Raw genomic sequence first — 27,642 nt, forward strand, 5'->3', positions numbered from 1 at the left:
CGTTTTCCGTTGTTGTTGCGTTTTTTACGTTTGTAGCCTCTCTATTCTCCCTGATCATTTCACAGTCATTGTCACCATCTTGGTCAGGTGGTCCGTAACATGTCCCGACTGCTCTAACTTGTTCTTTGTGATTTTTTGAGCATGTATATCAGAATGAAAACCTTGTGCTTTGTTTAATAGCAAGGGACTATTTAAAGATATTTGTGCACCTTTCATTATTAAAAAAAAAAAAAAAAAATTCCTTTCACAGCCTGACAAACCTCACTAGGTTGCATGACTAACTAAAGCACTTTTTCCCTCTAGTCAGAGCCTCCATAAAAAGAAAAGGAGTACTTGTGGCACCTTAGAGACTAACCAATTTATTTGAGCATGAGCTTTCGTGAGCTACAGCTCACTTCATCAGATGTATACCGTGGAAACTGCAGCAGACTTTATATACACACAGAGAATATGAAACAATACCTCCTCCCACCCCACTGTCCTGCTGGTAATAGCTTATCTAAAGTGATCAACAGGTGGGCCATTTCCAGCACAAATCCAGGTTTTCTCACCCTCCACCCCCCCACACAAATTCACTCTCCTGCTGGTGCTAGCCCATCCAAAGTGACAACTCTTTACATAATCAAGTCGGGCTATTTCCTGCATAGATCCAGGTTTTCTCACATCTCCCCCACCCCCATACACACACAAACTCACTCTCCTGCTGGTAATAGCTCATCTAAACTGACCACTCTCCAAGTTTAAATCCAAGTTAAACCAGAACATCGGGGGGGGGGGGGGGGGGGTAGGAAAAAACAAGAGGAAACAGTCTACCTTGCATAATGACTTAGCCACTCCCAGTCTCTATTTAAGCCTAAATTAATAGTATCCAATTTGCAAATGAATTCCAATTCAGCAGTTTCTCGCTGGAGTCTGGATTTGAAGTTTTTTTGTTTTAAGATAGCGACCTTCATGTCTGTGATTGCGTGACCAGAGAGATTGAAGTGTTCTCCGACTGGTTTATGAATGTTATAATTCTTGACATCTGATTTGTGTCCATTTATTCTTTTACGTAGAGACTGTCCAGTTTGACCAATGTACATGGCAGAGGGGCATTGCTGGCACATGATGGCATATATCACATTGGTGGATGTGCAGGTGAACGAGCCTCTGATAGTGTGGCTGATGTTATTAGGCCCTGTGATGGTGTCCCCTGAATAGATATGTGGGCACAATTGGCAACGGGCTTTGTTACAAGGATAAGTTCCTGGGTTAGTGGTTCTGTTGTGTGGTATGTGGTTGTTGGTGAGTATTTGCTTCAGGTTGTGGGGCTGTCTGTAGGCAAGGACTGGCCTGTCTCCCAAGACTTGTGAGAGTGTTGGGTCATCCTTTAGGATAGGTTGTAGATCCTTAATAATGCGTTGGAGGGGTTTTAGTTGGGGGCTGAAGGTGACGGCTAGTGGCGTTCTGTTATTTTCTTTGTTAGGCCTGTCCTGTAGTAGGTAACTTCTGGGAACTCTTCTGGCTCTATCAATCTGTTTCTTTACTTCTGCAGGTGGGTATTGTAGTTGTAAGAAAGCTTGACAGAGATCTTGTAGGTGTTTGTCTCTGTCTGAGGGGTTGGAGCAAATGCGGTTGTATCGCAGAGCTTGGCTGTAGACGATGGATCGTGTGGTGTGGTCAGGGTGAAAGCTGGAGGCATGCAGGTAGGAATAGCGGTCAGTAGGTTTCCGGTATAGGGTGGTGTTTATGTGGCCATTGTATATTAGCACTGTAGTGTCCAGGAAGTGGATCTCTTGTGTGGACTGGACCAGGCTGAGGTTGGTGGTGGGATGGAAATTGTTGAAATCATGGTGGAATTCCTCAAGGGCTTCTTTTCCATGGGTCCAGATGATGAAGATGTCATCAATATAGCGCAAGTAGAGTAGGGGCTTTAGGGGACGAGAGCTGAGGAAGCGTTGTTCTAAATCAGCCATAAAAATGTTGGCATACTGTGGGGCCATCCGGGTACCCATAGCAGTGCCGCTGATCTGAAGGTATACATTGTCCCCAAATGTGAAATAGTTATGGGTAAGGACAAAGTCACAAAGTTCAGCCACCAGGTTAGCCGTGACATTATCGGGGATAGTGTTCTTGACGGCTTGTAGTCCATCTTTGTGTGGAATGTTGGTGTAGAGGGCTTCTACATCCATAGTAGCCAGGATGGTGTTATCAGGAAGATCACCGATGGATTGAAGTTTCCTCAGGAAGTCAGTGGTGTCTCGAAGGTAGCTGGGAGTGCTGGTAGCGTAGGGCCTGAGGAGGGAGTCTACATAGCCAGACAATCCTGCTGTCAGGGTGCCAATGCCTGAGATAATGGGGCGCCCAGGATTTCCAGGTTTATGGATCTTGGGTAGTAGATAGAATATCCCAGGTCGGGGTTCCAGGGGTGTGTCTGTGCGGATTTGATCTTGTGCTTTTTCAGGAAGTTTCTTGAGCAAATGCTGTAGTTGCTTTTGGTAACTCTCAGTGGGATCATAGGGTAATGGCTTGTAGAAACTCGTGTTGGAGAGCTGCCGAGCAGCCTCTTGTTCATATTCCGACCTATTCATGATGACAACAGCACCTCCTTTGTCAGCCTTTTTGATTATGATGTCAGAGTTGTTTCTGAGGCTGTGGATGGCATTGCGTTCCGCATGGCTGAGGTTATGGGGCAAGTGATGCTGCTTTTCCACAATTTCAGCCCGTGCACGTCGGCGGAAGCACTCTATGTAGAATTCATTTGCAAATTGGATACTATTAATTTAGGCTTAAATAGAGACTGGGAGTGGCTAAGTCATTATGCAAGGTAGCCTGTTTCCTCTTGTTTTTTCCTACCCCCCCCCCCCCCAGATGTTCCGGTTTAACTTGGATTTAAACTTGGAGAGTGGTCAGTTTAGATGAGCTATTACCAGCAGGAGAGTGAGTTTGTGTGTGTATGGGGGTGGGGGGGATGTGAGAAAACCTGGATCTATGCAGGAAATAGCCCGACTTGATTATGTAAAGAGTTGTCACTTTGGATGGGCTAGCACCAGCAGGAGAGTGAATTTGTGTGGGGGGGTGGAGGGTGAGAAAACCTGGATTTGTGCTGGAAATGGCCCACCTGTTGATCACTTTAGATAAGCTATTACCAGCAGGACAGTGGGGTGGGAGGAGGTATTGTTTCATATTCTCTGTGTGTATATAAAGTCTGCTGCAGTTTCCACGGTATACATCTGATGAAGTGAGCTGTAGCTCACGAAAGCTCATGCTCAAATAAATTGGTTAGTCTCTAAGGTGCCACAAGTACTCCTTTTCTTTTTGCGAATACAGACTAACACGGCTGTTCCTCTGAAATCAGAGCCTCCATAGTGTGCTAAATATTATGGTATTGGCTTTTGGATGAATTGGGGGAAAGCGGGATAGTTTCAATAGACAGAATACTTGATATTCTTTGACATTGTGGTTTCATTTATGGGGATTTTCTGTGTATCAGTCACCTGTTACATGCCTCCCCTATTTACTCTGTACTTTCTGGCTTATTTTTGGTATGAGGAAGTAAAATTGTTTAGACTGGCTGTCTTGTGCTTGATTAAGTTTCTTGTGATGTTGCAGACTTAAATAAGAAACCAGTTGTACATAATTTTCCTTTAACGTCATATTTTTACTTCTCTTTTATCTCCAGTGTGTTTGGGTGCCATTGCTTTAGTTTGAAAAGGCAAAATTCCATACAGCGTAGGTAGGTCTCCTGCCTACCCCTCACTTCTCTGAAACTGGAGCAACTACATTAACTAAAGATGCTAGGATGGACCACAAGGGAAGAGGCAGCTTCTGTGGCTGTCTGCACTAAACACGTTTTTCAAAAATTTCCCACCAATGCGAACACCAGTTTGCCTCCATCACTGTTAGCAACTTTGGGAGTCCTGAATATTCAGCACTGTGTCATCTAACCCTGTTCACAGCAGTTCTAACTGTCAGTGTTTAAAACAGCATCAGCAACTGCCATTTAATCTACTCTCGGACTCAAGACTTTGCTAGCAGCAGTGGAGCTGAACTGGTGTTAGCAATCGTAGAAGGGACCTGAAAGACCGTCTAGGGGCTTTATAGATTTTGGCTAAAGCCTTGAGTTACACACAGAAATTATTTGGCTGCCAGTGCAGTGTCAGACAGCAAAACCAGCTCCCATGCCTTCCTGAGTGCCAAGACCTGAGTATCCTCTACCGAGCTCTACCAAAATGTCCACCTTTCTCCATTTGACAAGGTAGTTACTTGGTTCAGTGCAAAAATCTGCAGTGCATTTAACGTTGTAAAATTTGGAGCAGTGAGATGTAAATTAAGGAGAATATCAAAATTAATGAGTTACACAAGATTGCTATATTGATTGGATTGGAGGGGGCAGTTGAAAAGTTGAAGTTAGCCAGTGTCAGTCTCCTCCTCAGCATGTTAATGTACCCTATTCCATTGCACACAGATACAGAGAAATGAGTGGCTGTGCAGCTGAGCACCCCTTCCCCACTGTTCACTACATCTTTTTCCCACTCCCATAATTTCTCCTTACTTGCCCTGTGATCTCTGTCATTGATGTCCCTCTGAGAAGACTGAGGGAATCTTCAACCTTAGCTTTTCCTCTTCAGACTGACAGGGCACCCATCCTTATTTTATCTGAAGATGATTGATTGGGAAACCCTTCAGTTCTGATTGATCAGCTGGGTGACTCACTAATGATCAAGATAATCCCTGGTCTGTGGGGACAAGGCCCCCATTCACAGGCCCTGATGACCGAAGTTCTAGGGAACTAGAGTAATTGAAACTAAACCATATAAATAGTAATGCCTAGAGCAGCTGTCACTAGATTAGTCTGGGTACTTAAGCATTTTAACTAGAGCTGTGCAGGGGGTGGAAATTCCATTTCACAAAGGATTTTGAAATTTCAAAATTTGGCTTCATTCCAAATTGGAATGAAAACTGAAAAATTTTAAAAATTCCAGAAAAAAAAATTCCTAAAAATTTTTCATTTTGGATTTAACTAAATAGAAACATTTCATTTTGATTTTTGACTTTTTAAAGGTGGGTGAAATGTCTTTTATTGAGTCAACTTCTGTTGATGAAAGAGACAAGCTTTTGAGCTTACACAGAGTTCTTATTACCTCACTCACATTGTCTCTCTCATATCATGGGACTAACATGGTTACTACAATATTGCAAACAAATGTAAAATATAATAGAATACAAAATAAAATTTCAAAATGAAAAGGAGCTTTAAACTGAAAAACCAAATGTTTCCAGTAATGTTGTAATGGGCCATTTCAACATTGTTGGAACCTTTTTTCCATTTTTCTCCAACAAAATTTAGTGAAATCTATGCAGTTTTTGCAATTTTACAGTGTCAATGGAACTCCATTTGCCAATGGGAAATGGTCCAATCAAAGTTTTTCTGAACAGCTTTAATTATAATTAGGGCCATCAATTAATTGCAGGTAACTCAGTCGATTAACTCTAAAAACATTAATCGTGATTTAAAAAATTTATCATGATTAATCGCACTGTTGAACAATAGAATACCAATTGAAATTTATTAAATATTTGGATGTTTTCTGCATTCTCAAATATATTGATTTCAATTACAAGACAGAATACAAAGCATAAAGTGCTCACTTTATATTCATTTTTTATTACAAATATTTGCACTGTAAAAAACAAAAGAAATAGTATTTTTCAATTCACCTAATACACGTAATGTAGTGCAATCTCTTTATCATGAAAGTTGAACTTACAAATGTAGAATTACGTTAAAAAATAAAACTATGTAAAACTTTAGAGCCTACAAGCCCACTCAGTCCTACTTCAGCCAATTTCTCAGACAAATAAGTTTGGTTAAAATTTGCAGGAGATAATGCTGCCCACTTCTTGTTTACATTGTCACCTGAAAGTGAGAACAGGCGTTCGCATGGCACTTTTGTAGCCAGAGTTGCAAGGTATTTATGTGTCAGAGATGCTAAACATTCGAATACCCCTTCATGCTTCAGCCACCATTCCAGAGGACATGCTTCCATGCTGATGACGCTCGTTAAAAAAAATAATGGCGTAATTACATTTCTGACTGAACTCCTTGGGGGAGAATTGTATGTCTCCTGCTCTGTTTTACCTGCATTCTCCCATATATTTCATGTCAAAGCAGTCTCGGATGATGACCCAGCACATGTTCGTTTTAAGAACACTTTTGCTGCAGATTTGACAGAATGCAAAGAAGGTACCAATGTGAGATTTCTAAAAATAGCTACAGCATTCGACCTAAGGTTTAAGAATCAGAAGTGCTGTCCAAAATCTGACAGGGATGAGGTGTAGAGCATGCTTTCAGAAGACTTAAAAGAGCAGCACTCAGATACGGAAACTATAGAACCCAAACCACCAAAAAGGAAAATCAAGCTTCTGTTGCTGGCATCTGACTCAGATGATTAAAATGAACATGCATCGGTCCACTCTGCTTTGGATCATTATCGCTGATGACGGGTTCTGCTCATGGACACATGTCCTCTGGAATGGTGGTTGAAGATGAACAGACACATGAATCTTTAGCGCATCTGGCACGTAAATATCTTGCAACGCCTGCTACAACAGTGCCATGTGAACACCTGTTCTCACTTTCAGGTGACACTGTAAATAAGAAGGGAGCAGCATTATCTCCTGTAAACTGTAACCAAATCTGGTTGTCTGAACGATTGGCTGAAGTAGGAGTGAGTGGACTTCTAGGTTCTAAAGTTTTACATAGTTTTATTTTTCAATGCAGTTATTTTTTATATATAATTCTACATTTGTAAGTTCAACTTTCATGATAGAGAATGCACTACAGTACTTGTGTCAAGGTTCCTCCCCCACTCTGAACTCTAGGGTACAGATGTGGGGACCTGCATGAAAAACCTCCTAAGCTTATCTTTACCAGCTTAGGTCAAAACTTCCCCAAGGTACAAAATATTCCACCCGTTGTCCTTGGACTGGCCGCTACCACCACCAAACTAATACTGGTTACTGGGGAAGAGCTGTTTGGACGTGTCCTTCCCCCCAAAATACTTCCCAAAACCTTGCACCCCACTTCCTGGACAAGGTTTGGTAAAAAGCCTCACCAATTTGCCTAGGTGACTACAGACCCAGACCCTTGGATCTTAAGAACAATGAACAATCCTCCCAACACTTGCACCCCCCCTTTCCTGGGAAATGTTGGATAAAAAGCCTCACCAATTTGCATAGGTGACCACAGACCCAAACCCTTGGATCTGAGAACAATGAAAAAGCATTCAGTTTTCTTACAAGAAGACTTTTAATAAAAATAGAAGTAAATAGAAATAAAGAAATCCCCCCCTGTAAAATCAGGATGGTAGATATCTTACAGGGTAATTAGATTCAAAAACATAGAGAACCCCTCTAGGCAAAACCTTAAGTTACAAAAAAGATACACAGACAGAAATAGTTATTCTATTCAGCACAATTCTTTTCTCAGCCATTTAAAGAAATCATAATCTAACACATACCTAGCTAGATTACTTACTAAAAGTTCTAAGACTCCATTCCTGGTCTATCCCCGACAAAGACAGACTATAGACAGACACACAGACCCTTTGTTTCTCTCCCTCCTCCCAGCTTTTGAAAGTATCTTGTCTCCTCATTGGTCATTTTGGTCAGGTGCCAGCGAGGTCACCTTTAGCTTCTTAACCCTTTACAGGTGAGAGGAGCTTTCCCCTGGCCAGGAAGGATTTCAAAGGGGTTTACCCTTCCCTTTATATTTATGACAACTTGTATGAGGTAAATTAAAAAATACTATTTCTTTTGCTTTTTTACAATGCAAATATTTGTAATCAAAATAAATAGAAAGTGAGCTGTCTTGTAATTGAAATCAATGTATTTGAAAATGTAGAAAACACCCAAAAATATTTAAATAAATGGTATTCCATTATTGTTTAACACAATTAATCGCACGATTAATTGAGATTAATTTTTAATCGCTTGACAGCCCTATTATTTATTTGTATTACGATAGCACCCACAAGCTTAGCCACTGTCCAGATAGATAGTGAGACACCGTACCTGTCTCAAGTTGCTCACAATCTAACAAGACTAATGAGAAATAAAAGAAGGAAGAGAGGTGAAATAACATGCAGTCCATTTCTAGTTTAAATATCCACCATCCCAAACTTGGCCATTACTTAAGCCATTGTAAGTTGACAGTTTTTTGTGGGTATCACGGTAGATTTGGGTCTTTAAAGAAAGGGTAGTGGTCATGTAGACTAATTCATAGAATCATCCTGTATTCTGAAGAAATGTAATGACTGTTAGTCATTCTTATTTCATTTCATGTAAGCCTTGTCCTATGGTTCTCTGTGAAAGCACCTACAGGAAAATTAAATGGTATTTTTGTAGTTTTTTGGAGAGAGCTGCAGTCCCACAGTGCATATTACTTATATATTTCAAAATTTGCTAGTTTGTTCCATTAACAGCCTGGGTGTGCAAGTGGAGGGAAGTTACTTCACAAACAGCTTTTTGCAGCTGCTTTCAAAACTTAACATTTTATATTAATTTTGATATTTTAATAGTTGTTCTTTCTAGTAATTTAGCCTCTAGAATGCCTCTTGTGCTGTTAATGAATGTTCCATTCTGTATGATCTAAATTTAGATAATTTAGAAGACTTTTGTTAGTGTTACTTAAATAATGTGCCAGGCACTATGATCACTAGATGAGTTAATGACATGAGACATACTGTATGACTGAGTCTGTTGAAACTGCTCTGTTTTGGACTGGGCCTGAGTGGGTGATTATATTGTCCTTTCACCTCTGACTTTTAACCAAAGCCACAGTGCAGACATGTAAAAGCTTAGTCTCATCTTAGTGCCTAGTAGATATTTGTGTACATTACAAAATGCAGCCATGCACTCTACACTTCTGTTCATTAGCTGGAATAACAGGACTGCAACGAATAAGCAGAGCTGTGCATCAAAGTTTACACAGCACCTTGTCTGCATGGCTACAAAGTTCTCAATTTTCATAATTCAAGCAAATGCACAAGAGTGACGTTGGGGGGGGGAGGCAAAGGTGAATAAGTAGAATAGACTAAAGTTAAGCAGGGCATGAATCTTGAACTTGATACAATAAAGGATGGGAAACTATTGGGGAAGTTTCAGAGTAACAGCCGTGTTAGTCTGTATTCGCAAAAAGAAAAGGAGTACTTGTGGCACCTTAGAGACTAACCAATTTATTTGAGCATAAGCTTTTGTGAGCTACAGCTCACTTCATCAGATGCATACTGTGGAAACTGCAGAAGTGATGTGGTCAAAATGACTGACTAGGAGGATGTTCCTCACTGTAGTAGCTTATACGGAGAAAGCAATGCAAGAATTGAGGAAGTCAGGGAGGAGGTGGTTACAATAATCAAGACAGGAGACTGAATGAGAATTTTAGCTTTCGGGATTGATGGAAAGGACAGATCTTAAAAAAAAAATTGGAGGAAGAGGAGGCAGAATTTGAAATGTGTGCCTGTGAAACATGTTGAAAGAGCCCATTCTGAGTTGAAAATAGGAATTTACCAGCTTCTTTAAAATCACACTGAAATGCGTTCAGAGCAGTTACCAGAATGCTTTGCTCTGCCCACAGTTAGCCTGTGCTTCTTGGAGTGGAGCTGTAGCTAATACAAAGAAATATCCAACTGCAGGAAACACCTGGGTGTGCTCCACTTGGGAGGCAGGTGGGGCTGAATCTGAAAGTTTTAACTGGAAACATTCAACATTCCTGGATTAGAAGTCATGGAAACAGACATCCAAAAAAGATTATTCAGCTTTTCATTTTGCAACACTCATTTTTTTTTGTTGAATTTTAAATCCATTGCTGAAAACAAGTGACAGAAAAAAGAAACTATATTGAAATATCCTTATTGTTTCCTTGGCATCTTAGCTTTGGATGTTATTTTGATATCTTTGATTTAACTGTTAATGGCTGACCAGCAATTAGAACTTGCGGCTATTCATTCACAATTAAATTTTCTGTGCAGAGAGCCTGTACAAAGTCTATGCACCACTACTTCAGTGTTACTTAAGTGGTACTGGTGGATTACACAGTAAAGGAATAATCAGAAATTATTGCCTTGTCCTTTTAAAATTTATTGATGAAATTCTAGTAATTTATACACTTTAATGGTAGTTAGTAGAATTTCTTTGTATGAGAACTGGGATGAAATTTGCTCATTCAGTGGTTGCTTAGCACACAAGCCATAGTGGGATTGATACCTATAATCTTCATATAGCTGTTTGGCTGACTCAGGGTGAAGGAGTGTAGACCAAATGTTCCACAAGCAGCAGGAGAATGTTTGGTATATAACAGGAATGAAATCTCGAGGTACTATAGTGGCTGACTAGTATTTATGACTGCAGGAGAAAACATTGTCCACATTGGTACGAATGGCACAGCAATCAACTTACTAGAATTTATATGGTTTCAGAGTAGCAACCGTGTTAGTCTGTATTCGCAAAAAGAAAAGGAGTTCTTGTGGCACCTTAGAGACTAACAAATATATTTGAGCATAAGCTTTTGTGAGCTACAGCTGTTTGTTTATTTATTGTTTATTTATGCTCAAATAAATTTGTTAGTCTCTAAGGTGCCGCAAGTACTCCTTTTAGAATGTATATGACTCCAGAGACCTTGGTAGAGAATTTGAATAGGATTGTAGAATAATCTTTCTAGAGTTTCTGCCATTTCCAAGGACCAAGGAAATAAACTAATAGCTGAGGAGGTGGACAAAGATTGGGTTTCATGAATCATTTGTTGTCTGAAGAAAGGGGACTGTAAAGATTAATTGTGACTTCCATTTGGACAGCAGGGGAAAACATTTCCTAGGGGCTTGAAACTAGGAAGAAAGCTGGAGAGGCACAATAGGCGGGAGATAAGATCCAGAAAGGCAAATGGGCAATATTACGGTATGGACAAAGTAACAGTAAGAATACACTATGTAGAGCATCACACTGGATATAAACCATGGTTATAACTTAAGAAGTGCTAAAGTAAAAATGGCTTGTAGTGTACTGTTTTTTTCTTAATGGCTCGACATTTACACAATTTTAGTGAGACCAGAGTGAGAAGGATTAGAAATCTTATAAAAGCTCATGAAATTTCTAGCCCAGTTTTAAAGACTCAAGAAAGATTTGGGGGGAAAGCAGAAGAGTGGTATCCCAAACCCCTGTGAGACAAGAAGCTTCAGCGGGGTCCCTGGATTCTTACACTATTTTGTACTTTCCCTTCATCAAAGTTATTGACTTCCTATTTGAGGATGGCTTGGCAGGTTCCCATCAGAGGTGGTCTAGTGTTTATTCCCCTGGTTGGGGTGGATGAATTTGTTAGGGTGTAGTCATTTGCTTTGCCACCCTGTCATTTGGGATTCTGCTATTCAAATCCCATTTAATCTGTACTGATGGAAATTGGTCCTTAAAAAGCAGAATTTCTTACCTTATATTAATTTCCATAAGATCCACTAACGTAGATGCCTACCAGTCAGCCTTTGTTGCTCAAATGGCTGGCTGTTCAAATTTGAGAGTTAACGCATGACATAAGGTATAGCTTCCTCTTTGGAAGTCACTGAGCAGTTCAAGATCTGTGGGGAAAGAAGGCTGTAGAGTCCAGAGTCTGAAGGAAGACATGTAAAAAAGGGAAGGAGGAGGATCCGGGGAACTACAGGCCAGTCATCCTCACCTCAGTCCCTGGAAAAATCATGGAGCAGGTCCTCAAGGAATTAATTCTGAAGCACGTCTAGGAGAGGAAAGTGATCAGGAACAGTCAGCATGGATTCACCAAGGGCAAGTCATGCCTGACTAATCTAATTGCCTTCTATGATGAGATTACTGGTTCTGTGGATGAGAGGAAAGCAGTGGACATGTTGTTCCTTGACTTCAGCAAAGCTTTTGACATGGTGTCCCACAGTATTCTTGCCAGCAAGTTAAAGAAGTATGGGCTGGATGAATGGACTATAAGGTGGATAGAAAGCCGGCTAGATTGTCAGGCTCAATGGGTAGTGATCAATGGCCCCATGTCTAGTTGACAGCTGGTAGCAAGCGGAGTGCCCCAAGGGTCAGTTCTGGGGTTGGTTTTGTTCAATATCTTCATTAATGATATGGAGGATGATGTGGATTGCACCCTCAGCAAGTTTGCAGTTGACACTAAACTGGGAGGAGTGGTAGATACACTCAAAGGTAGGGATAGGATACAGAGGGCCCTAGACAAATTAGAGGATTGGGCCAAAAGAAATCTGATGAGGTTCAACAAGGACAAGTGTAGAGTCCTGCACTTTGGACAGAAGAATCCCATGCACCGCTACAGACTACGGACCGAGCGGCTAGGCAGTAGTTCTGCAGAAAAGGACTTAGGGGTTACAGTGGACGAGAAGCTGGATATGAGTCAACAGTATGCCTTTGTTGCCAAGAAGGCTAACGGCATTTTGGGTTGTATAAGTAGGAGCATTGCCAGCAGATCGAGGGATGTGATCATTTCCCTCTATTCGACATTGGTGAGGCCTCATCTGGAGTACTGTGTCCAGTTTTGGGCCCCACACTACAAGAAGGATGTGGAAAAACTGGAAAGAGCCCAGCGAAGGGCAACAAAAAGGATTAGGGGTCTGGAGCACGTGATTTATGAGGAGAGGCTGAGGGAACTGGGATTGTTTAGGCTGCAGAAGAGAAGAATGACAGGGGATTTGATAGCTGCTTTCAACTACCTGAAAGGGGGTTCCAAAGAGGATGGATGTAGACTGTTCTCAGTGGTAGCAGATGACAGAACGAGAAGTGATGGTCTCAAGTTGCAGTGGGGGAGGTTTAGGTTGGATATTAGGAAAAACTTTTTCACTAGGAGTGTGGTGAAGCACTGGAATGGGTTACCTAGGGAGCTGGGGGAATCTCCTTCCTTAGAGGTTTTTAAGGTCAGGCTTGACAAAGCCCTGGCTGGGATGATTTAGTTGGGGATTGGTCCTGCTTTGAGCAGGGGGTTGGACTTGATGGCCTCCTGAGATCCCTTACAATCCTGATACTCTGATTGTTATTGTGGTCTCTTATGAGGGGAGCTGAATGCAACTGGTCTCCACCACTGGAACTGATCCACAGAAAGGAATCATCAGCTTTTAGTATTTACAAATTGCTGAGATAATTGTTTGGAAAGCTGGCTGAAAAGAGCCTTCTGGCAGGAAAATATTCTGCGGTATGATTTATCCACTTGCCTACCAGTCTTCATACAGAAGAAATGCACATCTGTTCAAATTGTCATCGCTGCTAGACAAATTTTATGGGTAGGGGGAATCCCATTTTCAGGAAGGAAAACAAGTATTCCTTCTCAGATTCTGTAGATGTAGAATGTCCAATTACTACATCTCAGTGGAACAGAAGGTAGTCAGATTGACTGAGAACATTGCACAGTGTTTTACATAATTATTTAAACTCAGAATTAATTGCTAAACTGTCCATAAAGTAGTGTTGGTTTCCAAACTGAAATTAATACATTTTAAAATTCTGAACAAATTTTACTTAGCTCCATGATTTTAAGAGTCTGCAGTTTACGGATTCTAATCTAGCTGTGCTCAAATGGTACAGGAACACACCTGCCCAGGTTCTGGTAAATTCCACAGCTAAAAAAAATTGGGAGAAAATACTGTTGCAGTTAAATGTGTTTGAAAGATACAATCATGAGGTGAGGATACTAGTCTGAATGCTGGGATCCATGGACATTCAGATTTATTCTTAAAAAAATTATCTTCAGAGTATATGGGCAATCACTTTTAAATGAGATTTAGAGCTGGTCAGAAAACAATATGAGATTTTCAAAAAGTCTTTTTAATCTAAATTCAAAATGTTGATGAAAAGTTTTGTCAGTATTTGAATTTCTCTACTAACAACATTTGACTTAGTGTGCAGACATCCCACTCCTCACCCAGCTCATTTCTACTTCTGATTTCCCTATCCACCTGACTTTTCCCTTTACTTTCTCTCATGTCCTCCATTAAGAGAGGGATTGTAGTTATGTCAAACCTATATCTTTAGGATTAAGCATAATGTGTAACAAATTGATCAGTATGTGCTTTTGGAATAACTAAATTTTGAATGTTAATCAGATTATGATTTTAGAAAAAATATCAGTGGAACCTCATCCCTTATTCTACTTCCTAAAACAGTGGAGCTGGGTATTCAATAGATAACAAGAAGATGACCCTGGTGCACCTTTTGTGTATGTTTGTGTGGGTGTCCATGTGTATTAAAAATTTTGTGGTCTTTGAAATGAGTATTCCATGTATCAGGTTCCTTACTCTCTGGAGAGGTAGAGCAATCATGTGTTTAGCAATCTAAAAAAAAAAATAGACCTGAGAAATAAAAGTTAATACAGTGAATGTGGGTATGTGTTTGTTAGCAAAGAGGTACTGCTACAGGCACCCAAAAAGTTGTAACAGATTCCCAACGGATAAGACATTACAGCGGGAGTCAGGATACCTGGGTTCTAATCCCAGCTCTCTCTCACTGACTGACCACCTCTGTGGCCTTTGAAAAGTCACATCACTTCTCTGTGCATATGTTTCTCTTCCCATGATTTCTGTCTTGTCTGTGTAGATTGTAAACATTTTGGGGCAGGGACTGTCACGTGCTGCATGTTTATATGTTTCCTAGCACAATGGTGCCCCAGTCTCTTTCGAGGCCTCCAGGCACTACTGTAATAAAAATAATTTCTATGCTGTCCAGTATTTAAACATTATTCCCTCATAACCAGTATAGCACCAGTTTGATTTAAGTTGATCCAGCCTTATCAGACAGGCATGTGGATAACATCCTCTCCTTTTCTCCAGTCAAATTGGCTAACTCAAGATATAAATAACAGTGAGCTCACTTGAATGTAGTTTAACTCATGAAATGTGGTCATCAGAGCAAAATATATTTAGAAGTTTCTAACCATAAGTATTTTTTTTATTCTTGCTAAACATTAATTTGTTCACATCAACTAAGAATTCTATTAAATTAACTGGTTGATCCACCCATCTACCCACCGCTCCTATTTTTCCCTGCCCCACAGTTATCAATGAAAACATGCTGAAGTGTGTTTGCTATATATCAAGAAACTCGTACTGCCACACATCACCACAGTATCTTAAGTTCACAGATGGTAAGAGCATGACAAAAGGCGAAAAGTTGTGGGAGGGGGCAAATTTTACTAATCAAGTTTATGGAAACTTGATAAGGCAAACCCATTTTGAGTGACCTCATGAAGGCAAACTGCTTTCATGAAGGTTCCTTTATAGCAATCTCTGAACTCCATATATCTAAAAGGGGACAAACCTTTCCCAATTTTTTTGACCACAAAGACCGAGTGGTACATTGTAAAATGTCTTTCTGTCCACTCTCCCAATGGTGCTCGGAGGGATTGCATATGTACCTCATTAGCATTACTCCCCCATTAATAAAAAAAGAATAAGTTATCATTGACATGCCGAAGTCTCAAGTGATATTTGGGAAATAGAGTTTAATCTTTAATGCTGTAGTGCAGTTGCTATACCTTGGCATGCAGCTATATTGTTTTTTCCTCATTATTCAGCTACTACAGTGATTGCAGTACCATGGGGCTCAAACGATTTTCCTTTAACGGGCGTATTGATCATTTGTGTGAACTGCAGAAGTAGCTAAAAATAGTATTAAATTGATTTTTTCCCCCATAGTACTCCTCAATTTTAGTAAAACTAGCATAGTTTTATAACAGATTTTTTTAAAAAGCTGAGTTGTGCACATTAACTATACCCACTTAATTCTGTTAACTATCTGTTATTTAGCATGAATTTATTATTTTGAAAAGGCCCTGTGCGATTTGAATCAGATTGGTAACTGTCAAATCTGTGGGACACTTTGAAACATCGTTATATATGGTTAGTATGTTTATATATCGTTAGTATGCTTAAATCTTAAAAAGATACTATGTACAATTTAGAAGAAACCCCACTGACGGGAATTTAAATAATTTGTATTTTTTTAAAAAAATATTGCAACTTAAATCCTTTATACCCAAACTAGACAGATTAAGGGAGCATGTTTACAAATCCTCTAAGAGTAAATAAAATAGATTGTAAACCTACAGTGACCAGTATTTGGGTTCCTTCTGTTAACAAATGAAATATGTATAGGGGTAAAGAAAAGAAAACAGGAAAATAAAAAAACATATAATTGGTAAGTATGACGTATCGGGGGGGGGGGGGGGCTTTTCATAAACTATTGAGTGAAATTCAAGGTTTTGGTCCTTATCTTCAAGGCACCAATGTCTTGGGCCCAGGATATCTAAAAGACCACCTGAAGCTCCTGAATGAAAATTATGGTTGACAGCTCCACTCTTCTAACATAATGGTCCTCTACAATAAAAGAGAAAGTTCATCTATGTGGGAAATGGCTTTCTTGGGGCTGGTGTGAGACTGTAGAATGAGCTCTCATAGGAACTGCGGACTTATCAGTCATGGGGGAGAGAAGATGGGGAGGGACAGTTTTGTCTCAGGCCCCCTGTTTGAGAGGGCTCCCAAACCTAGTGGCAGTGTGACCCTGGTGGACGGGTCACAGTGCCATTTGGGTTTTGCCCAGCTATCCTTTGTCATGATGAGGAATGGCCAGGCCAGGCCAAATTTGAGTGAGGTAGGTGTGCCAGGTCGCAATACTCAGGTGAGGAGTTGGAGCCAACTCCGCGGCACAGGAGCCATCACTGTGGAATGACTGCAGGGCGCACTCACTCTCCAAATCCCCCACCATTCCCCTGTGGCCTCCCTTCTGTTATTGCACCTGTTTTTTGGTGTGGGTTGGGGTTTTTTTGATGGGCTGGGGGGCCTCCGTTTCAGATTTTTTCCCAGGCCCCACAAAATCTTTGTGGCTCTGATTATCATGGACATAACCACCTTCCACTCTCAGTGCAAGACGCACTTCTTTAACCTGCCTTCTCTAGTATAAACATATGGCAGCATGTATATAAAAAAACCCAACAACAAAAAACTTACCAAAACAGAGCACTCACTGCATGCACAATTTGCATTCAGCAGAGAGAATGAGAGAACAAACTACAAATGACAAATGTTAGCCACATCACTTAATGCACTACCAGAAGGCAGCTCAGATACTATAGTGATGGGCATGGTATAAGAATCAGTTAAGTGCTGTTCGAAAGAGGACAGTGATCAATTGTTCTTCATGTCCACTGAAGGTAGGACAAGAAGTAGTCAGTTTAGTGTGAAGCAGGGGAGATTTATTAGGAAAAAACTTTCTAACTATAAGGATAGTTAAGCACTGGAATAGGCTTCATGGGAAGTTGTGGAATCCATGTTCTTGAAGCTTTTTAAGAGAAGGTTAGACAAACACCTGTCAAGGTGGTCTAGATATACTTAATCCTCCCTCAGCACGCGAGGATGGACTAGATGACCTTTTGGTGTTCCTTCTAGCCCTACACTCCTGTGATTTATATACCAGAATAATTTATTTTTTAAAAGTCTGAAAACTGACAAAAGTCCTGGTCCATCAGGTTTATTCCAAAATTATGAAGGAAGTGGTAAAATAGACCCGAGAGCTGCCAGTACACAGTGTCCTCTTCGGAAACAACAAGTGTACTGATGTACTCTAAAGAAGCTAAGATGACCCATATATTCAAGAGAGGCTCTTAAGAAACTGAACCTAGAAGGCCTGAGTCTCCACTCTTATACCAGTGTAACTCCATTAACTTTAATTGAATTATTCCTTATTTATACCTAAGTTAATATTTTATATAAGGATAGTCATAAATAGAAATTTATGACTACTCTGAGGCTCTGAAAAAGTTCAGATAAGACAAATAATGTTCATTTGACTTTAGGAAAACCTTAAATACCATAGTAAACTGAAGCCATCGGGAAGTTACCTTTAGAGTGGATAAATGTTGGTTTTGTTATTGAGGGAGAAGAGAGCTGTTGTGAGGGAAAGTGGTTTAGGATGGAGGAAAATGAATGGATTGCAATGAGAATCAAAGAATAATTGTGTTAACTTTATTGCCATACTTCCAGTTTTTGCAGAGCCAAATTCTATTGTTACATGCCTTCCTTTGTATAAAAAAATGAAGAATTACTTGTACAGACTAGAAGTTCATGGTAGTGAGTGGATTCTACAGTTCAGTTTACAGAAATGCACAATTAATAAGACTAGAAAACATACATTAAAATGGAATAAGTCCAATGAATAGCATAAACATTAAAAGGTAAAGGAGTATCAGGGAAAGGAGGATAAAACACATGACTTTCTGTATTATTTTATATAAAGCTGAACACTTTGGGAATACTGCATTACTGGTCATGTTATGAGAAGAAATGGCTCTTTGTCTATATAAAGAAAAGTTAGTCCATGGAATAAACAACTAAAGCAGTTTTTGAAAGAGTTGGGCCAATATTTGGAGAAAAGAAAATTGTGGAATGCAACTGTTAACTAAAAAGGATGGGTTTTCCTGACCTTCCTTCCTTTCTTTCTTGTTGTCTTTGGCCAACGTTCTCATGTAGTGCTAATCAGAATACTGCTAATGTCAGCCAACCCCATTGAGTTGTGTTGAATTCATTACTGGTGAGTGAGTTAGGGGATTTTTTTAATGACGACTTGATCATCCTTATTTTTCTTAATCGTTAGGTGATAAAATTTTGAGAAATTCTCAATATCAGATACAGTACAAACTAGCCACCAGCACCAAGAACCGTTAACAAACTGTGACCCATTAGCATTCCTGGGATAAATATAAAAAATACAAAACAGGATTTGCCATTTTTATATTAGACTTCTCACAAAAGGAGCTGAAGTGTGGTGCTAAAATTAACTGGTGCCTTAATCAATGTGCATATTGCTCTGAGCAGTTCTAGCTCTTACTATATGTATAATGAATTCTCATCATCTTACGTTTTGCTGATCACAAACTTCTGTGCTTCTTGCAATACAGTTTAACCTTGCAAAAAGAAAAGGAGTACTTGTGGCACCTTAGAGACTAACCAATTTATTTGAGCATAAGCTTTCGTGAGTTACAGCTCACTTCATCGGATGCATAAAGTGGAAAATACAGTGAGGAGATTTATATACACACAGACTATGCAAAAATGGATGTTCACTCTCCTTACAATGTGTACGGTAATCACTTAAGATGAGCTATTACCAGCAGGAGAGTGGGGTGGGGGGAGAGAAAACCTTTTGAAGTGATAACCAAGGTTGGCCATTTCCAGCACATTTCCAGGAGTTAACAAGAACGTCTGAGGAACAGTGCGGGGGGCGGAGGAATAAACAAGGGGAAATAGTTTTACTTTGTATAATGACTCAACCACTCCCAGTTTCTATTCAAGCCTAAGTTAATTGTATCAAATTTGCAAATTAATTCCAATTCAGCAGTCTCTCGTTGGAGTCTGTTTTCGAAGTTTTTTTGTTGAAGAATAGTCGCTTTTAGATCAGAAATGGAGTGATCAGAGAGATTGAAGTATTCTCCGACTTGTTTATGAGTGTTATAATCCTTGACATCTGATTTGTGTCCATTTATTCTTTTACGTAGAGACTGTCCAGTTTGACCAATGTACATGGCAGAGTCATTATACAAAGTAAAACTATTTCCCCTTGTTTATTCCTCCCTCCCCCCCCCACACACTGTTCCTCAGATGTTCTTGTTAACTCCTAGAAATGTGCTGGAAATGGCCCACCTTGATTATCACTTCAAAAGGTTTTCTCTCCCCCCACCCCACTCTCCTGCTGGTAATAGCTCATCTTAAGTGATCACTCTCCTTACAATGTGTATTTTTTCATGGTCTGTGTGTATATAAATCTCCTCACTGTATTTTCCACTTTATGCATCCGATGAAGTGAGCTGTAGCTTACGAAAGCTTATGCTCAAATAAATTGGTTAGTCTCTAAGGTGCCACAAGTACTCCTTTTCTTTTTGCAAATACAGACTAACACGGCTGCTACTCTGAAACCAGTTTACCCTTGGTTATCTGAAACTCCCAGATATCTAAAACTGGGTCACAATTCCCAAAGACATTATGTTGAAAATTCCTTTGATTATTGAAAACTACAACATCCGCCAGAATATTTGCATGATCAAAATTATGTCATATATTTAATAGGGTAAAGGTATATTTTTTTTTGAGCCAAACACTGAGAAACTTTTGTCCCGCTTGTGCACTGTGCAGTTTAAAGGGGCTTGACCTTTTTAAAACTGTTAGGAAAGTAAAGGTTTAGGATAGTTTTAACTTGAGAAATTTAGACAGAAAATGATGAAAATAATATTTGTAAGTTTGTGGCACAACATAGGAGGTGAGTTGTTATTTATCAAGTGCCAACAGTGTGCTTGTACTCAAAGAAACATAAAGAAAAACAGCACGGCCCAGTGAATAGTGCATGCGACTGAGTCAAGAAACCTGGGTTCTGTTCTTGTCGTTTTCATTAACCTGCTGTGTGACATTTAGCAAGCCACTTCTCCCTCTGTGCCTGTTTCTCCTTCCACTTTTTTCTTGTTTTATCTGTTTTTCCTGTAAACTTGTCGGGGCAGGACTTTCTCCAACTAAGTCTTTGTACAGTGCGTAGCAATGTAGGGCCTAATCTCATATGGGGTATTTAGGTGCTACACTAATAAAAATAATTAATAAAAAAAGGCACAGTCCCTGTATTCCGATGAATTACAGTTTAGTTCGGATACAAACAGCGGATCATACACATATACATATGGTGTGCTGATCTGAGCGGGAGGGTGGTGTAAGAACCTAGCTTTGGTAATTTTTGATACACTGTACCTAAAGAAGAAAGACTTGGGCATCTGTTATATGAAAGTACCTTTATAGTTTCTTTATTATTAAACAGGAAAACCTGTTATACCAGCATAATGTAATACCACTGAGGTAATAGATAACGTACAAACACAATTCATTTTGTTTAGTTCATTTAAAACTTTTCCTTAAACTGCATTCCAAAAATGAATGGATAAGGCAGGTCAAGGTCAGGTCTAATTTTGTTACATTACCTCCACCCATGTAAGGAAATTCTAGCTACCAACATCAACTATATTGTTTCCTGAACTTTGTAACAGGAAAAAAAAAAAAAAAAAAAAGCACAAATAAGTTGCTGAGTAGTATGGCGTATGTGACACCAACAGCCAAAAATAAGCAATTATAAATTTAAACTAGCATTCCATCCATGAATCATACCATTAATCCCGACAATAGGTATTGTCATATAGTTACCCTGTATTAAAAGAAAAAATAAAGATTTTTCTTTTAAAAAAGAAAAGCTATATTCTGTGTTCATTAAAGGGCTCAACACTGTAAACCAGTCTAGTGTCAATGGGCACTATGCAAGCTTGCAGGCATGTGTTGCAAATGTTATTTACTTGGTGGGGAAGCTAATATGGTCCATTAGGTTAATACACTAAACTTTCATCAGCGGAAGCTTGTTCATATTACAAAAACACACACATTTTCAGCAATCTCTGCTCAAGATAAGATCATAATTAGAATAGCAGGAATGTTTCAAGTAAGGATTGAAATGGACTGGCAGAACTGTCTGGGAAGCCAAGTATTGCACCTGTTCACACTATGCCTGGCTCAAACTTTCTATTTGTCCCTTGGAATTTTAGGGGGAAAGAGAGAGTAAAAAATCAGGATACACTTTTCTGAGCTTTCTAGGAATGCTAATACTCTTTAAATGTTTCTGTTTCGTGATTTAATACTTAAATACTAGTTTTCATATCTAATATAATTGAGGCCTATGACTACTACAGTAAAAGAGACCACTAAATAAATAATTACTTAAATGAACATGAGAGATATTCAGCGCATGATATGTCATTTCTCCTGTTACATTTTTGAATGGCTACAGCAGGCAAACATCCAAATATACTTAAAATATCTGAAGTTCAGTTCCACTTAAATCTTTGGGGAAATGTATAACGTAATATAAAATTATTCAAACCACTCACTACAACTTCTAACTAGAGAGAAAGAAGAATTAAAAGGAAGCTATGATATTGACAAACTCATGAAGTAAATTAGAACTAAGAAAATTCATATCCTCTTTATTAGGAAGCCATTTAGAATCAAATATTCTAAAGTCTATTCAAAAACAGAATATTCAAAACATTCTATTTTTCAAACCTGTTTAAACATCTGTTAAATTAAAAAATATATAGAATTTAGTTAAGCAGTTTTAAAATTGTCTGATTCAGTGATATTTAATAGGGTTTAAATTTTCTCATCTTTAAGATGGCAGTTTATCTTAATGGAACAGATTTTATATTAAACATTGCTTGTGTTCTTGGAAAACTTAATTCTGCATTCTATAACTTGGTATTGTCTTGAGCCCTGATGATGTCAAAGATTAAGTGGGAAGAATCACCTGATGTCTTTTTACATGGGTATCCTCATTTGGTACACAATATTTAATGTGGTTTTAATATGATAATAGCCTGTTGAGATACAGAAAGGGGGACGAACACCGTGATTATGCAATTACTGCCGTGTTGGTTTTCATCTTCCTCGTGAAGCTGTAAAGTAGTCATTTTTATAAATATCTAGCCAGATTTGAATTGCAGTATTCAAGCATAACAGTCCCTGCTGTTTTAAAATAAATATATAGGAATCCTTATATATAGGTATTAAAATATCAATATGATATTTTTGAAAAGGAAATCTCATTCAATAGTTTGATCATGAGACTGGATATCTGGAATTTGACATGGACTTCCTCTGCCTTGGGCAAATCATTATACTAAAATCTTAGTAAATGTTACTAAGATTAGAAGTGAGTTTTCCAGACACTACTGTAACTTTATTTTTATTGTTTTCTCCAAACTAGTCTTCATTGAGAGTAGGCTCCATGTCAAGTTTGTAAGTTCACCTATTTTTGCTGTATCTGTGTGGAAGTTTTTTAAGTGAGAATTTTTTTACAACAGGGAAAGCTTTTTTTTCTAGTTTTCCGTAACTAACAAGTGACTGGAAGCATAGAAAATTCAGTCCAAATGGTGAACGGTTTAGAAAGTTTTGTGAAAAAAGGTTGTCATTATTGTGCGCATAGCTACTCTGCATAGCCGTACGTTCCTGTTCCCCTTGTCCTCCCTTCATTAATTGTCTTAAATTAGATGGCGAGTTCTTTCAGGCAGGGACTGACTCTTAGTCCCAAGTTTGTCCACACACAAAGTTGTGCCAGTTTAACTATTGTCTGAAACTAATTGATTGGTTGATTTATTTATTTATTTAGTGTTTGCATATTCGCTGAGCCAAGCAATAGCATTCTTAGGGGCCAAGTGGACATCTTGGAGCTCACTGCTGAATTTGGTTATCGGGCTCTCTCAAAACAGTGTGTGTCACTGTTTGATCTGCGCTGCAGCTTGTACTGTCTCAAAGACCCCAGTGGTACTGGTTGGTTGCACAGAGGCCTTGCCCAGTCCGGAATCAGTTAAGAAGGGCCTACTCATGACATGGCAGATCAAAGCCAGGAAGGGCAAGCAGTAGGGTCCATGACAAGAAGCTGATTGATGGTTGATGTTGAACACCAGTCTTCCCACCACAGGGACCCCACTGTCACATCCTGGCGTGGCAGCCTTGATCACAGTGGGTGTTGTGAAGAAAAACGTGTGGCTGGGGGGATAAAATGGTTGTTGAACAAGGGCAAGCTTGGGTTGGCCCATATCCTCTCAAGAAGCTTGCCAGCTGCAAGCTGCCTCCTGGTGTAAGAGAGAGCAGGGTGGCTCAGAAGTGGAAGCCATGGAACATGAGTCGGTCGGAGAGTTCCTGTGATGATGCACGTTGTTGAGTTAAGTTGCAGTCAACATGTTTGGCGTATGCTGGCCAACTCCATAATGGTGCACAGTACTCTGCTATTGAATGCAAGATGGCAAGAGCTGAAGTCCTTAGGGTTGGAGCATCCACTCCCCATGAAGAACTTGCCAGTTTGCTGAGAAGGTTGTTGCATGTCTTGACCTTTGCTGCTGTCTTGTTCAGGTGGCTTTTGTATGTCAGTGTTCAGTCGATGGTCACGCTTAAGTAAACTGGGTATGCTTCGTGCTTCAGCCTCTGGCCATTCATTATGATATTTAATTCCCTCTTAGCTTTGGCCTGGTGGCGGTAGAATGTGCTAGAGACTGTTTTGCTGGTACTAAGCTGAAGGCACCATGTCTTGCATTAGTCAGCCAGCTTTGCAGCGTCATCACTCAGGGTGTTCTCTAGCTCAGAGAAAGTCAGAGCCTGTAGTCTGCAGCAGATGTCATCTGCATAGATGAACTTCCGTGACTAGGTTGGTGGCAGGTCATTGATGTAGAGATTGAACAAGACTGGGGCTAGAACAGACCCACTGGGGTAACCCGTTCATCTGTTTTTCTCACTTTTCCACCTTGTTTGTTGACCCACATGCACCCTGAACCATCTGTCTTGGAGGAGCAGTTCGATGGCATCAGTAATCCGTGGTGGGAGGACTGTTAATATTTTAACAAGTGGACCCATGTGCCACACAGTATCATATGCTGCAGTGAGGTCAAGCTGATCATCTGTGAGTGCTAACCAAGTAGACAGTCTCCTGCTTCGCATGGGAAAGACTCCCCTTGAAAAAGAAGTGAAGAGTCAAGTCCAGATTGAGTAGAGGGTCTTCTGCAGGCAGCACAAATCCAGAGCTTGCCCGGAACCTTTCACAATTCCAGAGCTGGACAGAGTGCTATATAACATCAAGTCTGGCACTGCTGCTGGCTGTGACAACATTCTTCCAGAGTTCCTGAAACATCTTGGCCCACACACCCATTCTTGGCTGGCTCAATTCTTCACAAGGGCCACCAGTGAAAGAAGACTGCCAAAAATGTAGTTTATGTCGAAAGTCATCGGCCTCGCAAAACCTGATAAAGACCCAAACCAGGCATCAAGCTACCTCCCAATATCACTGCTTTCTGTGTGTCTCAAGGTCCTAGAACACCTCATTTTACAGCAAATTACACCAGAGGTGGAGGACATCTTGAATGTCAAGCAAGCAGGCTTTTGACGAGGTTGAAGCACATGCAACCAAATACTTGCGCTAACCACACTAATAGAAAACTGTTTTCAAAAAAATCTGAAAACAGGCACTATTTTTCTAGACTGATTTAGTTAAACCGGTTTTAGAGTAGCAGCCGTGTTAGTCTGTATTCGCAAAAGGAAAAGGAGTACTTGTGGCACCTTAGAGACTAACCAATTTATTTGAGCATAAGCTTTCGTGAGCTACAGCTCACTTCATCGGATGCATGAAGTGAGCTGTAGCTCACGAAAGCTTATGCTCAAATAAATTGGTTATTCTCTAAGGTGCCACAAGTACTCCTTTTCTTTTTAGTTAAACCGATGCAACTTTGTGTGTGGGCATACACATTTATATCGGCTTAACGAATATACACCAGTTTTAAGATGCTATAAGAATGTCTGTACACACACAGTTGCAGTGATTTAAATCAATTTGCCAACGTATGTTAAATTAAACTGGCACAACTTTGTGTGGATTAGGTTTTACAGTGTAATTTTTACAGCAGTTAACACAATATGGCCACTGAGGTGTGCTTTAATGTAATTAATAATAGTTTGCAACATGAATGATAGGCAGTGCTTTTGTGCAGCTGATATTTGTGTGCATGGATAGGTTGTGTGTGTGTGTGTGTGTATATATATATATATATATATATATATATATATAAAAATAAATAATGGACACCTGGTAGTTCTTGCTGTAGTCAATATTATCTGTATTTCAGATTAGGACTTTTTTATTTATTAATCGCTCCATGACAGCATTTAGAATGCTTCACGATAAAGTACATCCTCTGCAGTAGAAGCTACATATCCTTTTACTTGCAAGGTCACTTACTTCTCATTGAGAACATATCTCTAAGCAAAATCATTTATCCAAACCTGACCTCAGCATTCTGCTATGGATACATTACATAACTGGATGGAAAACATATTTATTGAAATACACTTGTTGTTATAGTGCTCTGTGGTGCCATCTAGTGGAATTAAGACAATGACTTTGCTACTATGGCTAGTGAAAGATGTTCACCCTTCCAGGCCATTCTGATTATTGTGTTTAAAGAATTTGGATTATAAATCTAAAAAATGAATATAAAGCAAATTATCCTACACACTTTTTAATTATTTTTATTTTATACTTCTTCCCCTCTTTATACAGGCTCTTGATGGGAATGTATATGATCACCTTAAGGATTATTTAATGGCATTCAGCAGGACAGAGCTAGAGACATGCCAAGCTGTACAGAATACATTCCAATTTTTATTGGAAACTTCCAGCAGGGTAAGCCTTTTAACTGAATTATCCTTTATAGCTGAATAGTTAAAACATAAAGTAAGTTATTGGTCTTATCTTTTGGGCACTAGAGATTCATTCCCAAAATATATTGACAAATATATGGAATTCTTAAGGTGTATTATATTTCTGTTCATCCCTGTATTGCATTCAATTTGACAAAACTTCATGGAAGATTTCTGGGAAATTTCCCTGTTGCTGCAAAAGTACTGCATTCTCTTGAGTGAATTTGCATTCTACAGATTCTTTAGGTTCTGCAGCAGCAATTGGGAAGTGTCCAATTATGTTCACTCTACACACCTAGAAAGAGAAACTGCACTTCACTCTACATGAAGGTTTTGTAGCAGAATTAGTCATTTGTGAAACAATAGCAGTATGAAACTGCTTGGATCATTTTTTTAGTCACTGACTATCAATTTAAAAAACAAAACACCATAACATCTAATTCTTTTTTGGATTTGAAATTGGCCAATATAGAAAACGGATTAGAATCTTGTAATTCACATCTTTGTTTCTTTGCCCCAAGTAACCAAAATCAGAAATAGGGCTGGGTCATTTACAAATTCATTTTGTGGCATGTCAACTTGCATAACCTCCTTTCCTGCAAATCCTGAGTACTATTAAAGATGTCCAATAAAACGCAAGCCAACTAGACCTCAGGTATTATGGTTTAATTGTAATATTCCTTGTATGAGCCATTATCACTCATACAGGAACAGAGCATATTATTTATGCACCTCTGAATGTTGACTCAGATAGAAATCAAACTACATATTTCTTTAAAATCATTCCCCATTCATTTTGTTATAGTCGTTTTGGAGCAGTGAACTCACTTTTTATTAGCTGTAGAGTATAATGGACAGATTAAAAATGTACTGCTATATTCTAGCCAGTTTTGAGTTTATTTGGCAATTTCAGGGTAGAAGATGAAAATACCATTTAGCCTTCTGCAGACAAAGGAATTTACTTTAATAATTTGCTTTTGTATGTATCATAGTGTTGCTTAAAGACATTATAGTTGACCTGTTGTTGATGCTCTCCAAAATTAGTATAATAGTTTATAGTGGCCACGTGTTTATAGAGTTTGTGCATATTAATTCATTTTTACAGTATTTTAGTAAATGCTTCATAATCAGAATGCAGGGTGCAATGCTTTGCTTTTTTTCTCTGAATTGACTGTCTAAACTGTCATTTCTAAAGGTCGCTTGCATAGAAAATACCTTTCTTGTATTTTTTATGGAATTTAGCTAGAGAGAGAGCTTGTGCCAGCAAGCTTCTACTCAACCAGAAGTCTGTGGATACATTTTATTTTGTACAGTAACCATTTTCTGCATT

At 39.2% G+C, this 27,642-nt stretch overlaps 1 protein-coding gene across 6 annotated transcripts in view; it reads left to right on the top strand.

Moving 5' to 3' along the window:
- Window positions 1-27,642, top strand: part of FCHSD2 (FCH and double SH3 domains 2) — a 237,187-nt gene that overhangs the window by 155,913 nt on the left and 53,632 nt on the right. For all 6 annotated transcript variants that reach the window (XM_048839692.2, XM_048839709.2, XM_075126064.1 and 3 more), the window contains one exon: window positions 26,173-26,295. In XM_048839692.2, coding sequence (XP_048695649.1) covers window positions 26,173-26,295 — 123 coding nt within the window. The remainder of the gene's footprint in view (window positions 1-26,172; window positions 26,296-27,642) is intronic.

This window comes from Caretta caretta, chromosome 1 (genome assembly GCF_965140235.1).
Source record: "Caretta caretta isolate rCarCar2 chromosome 1, rCarCar1.hap1, whole genome shotgun sequence".
NCBI lineage: Eukaryota > Metazoa > Chordata > Testudines > Cheloniidae > Caretta > Caretta caretta.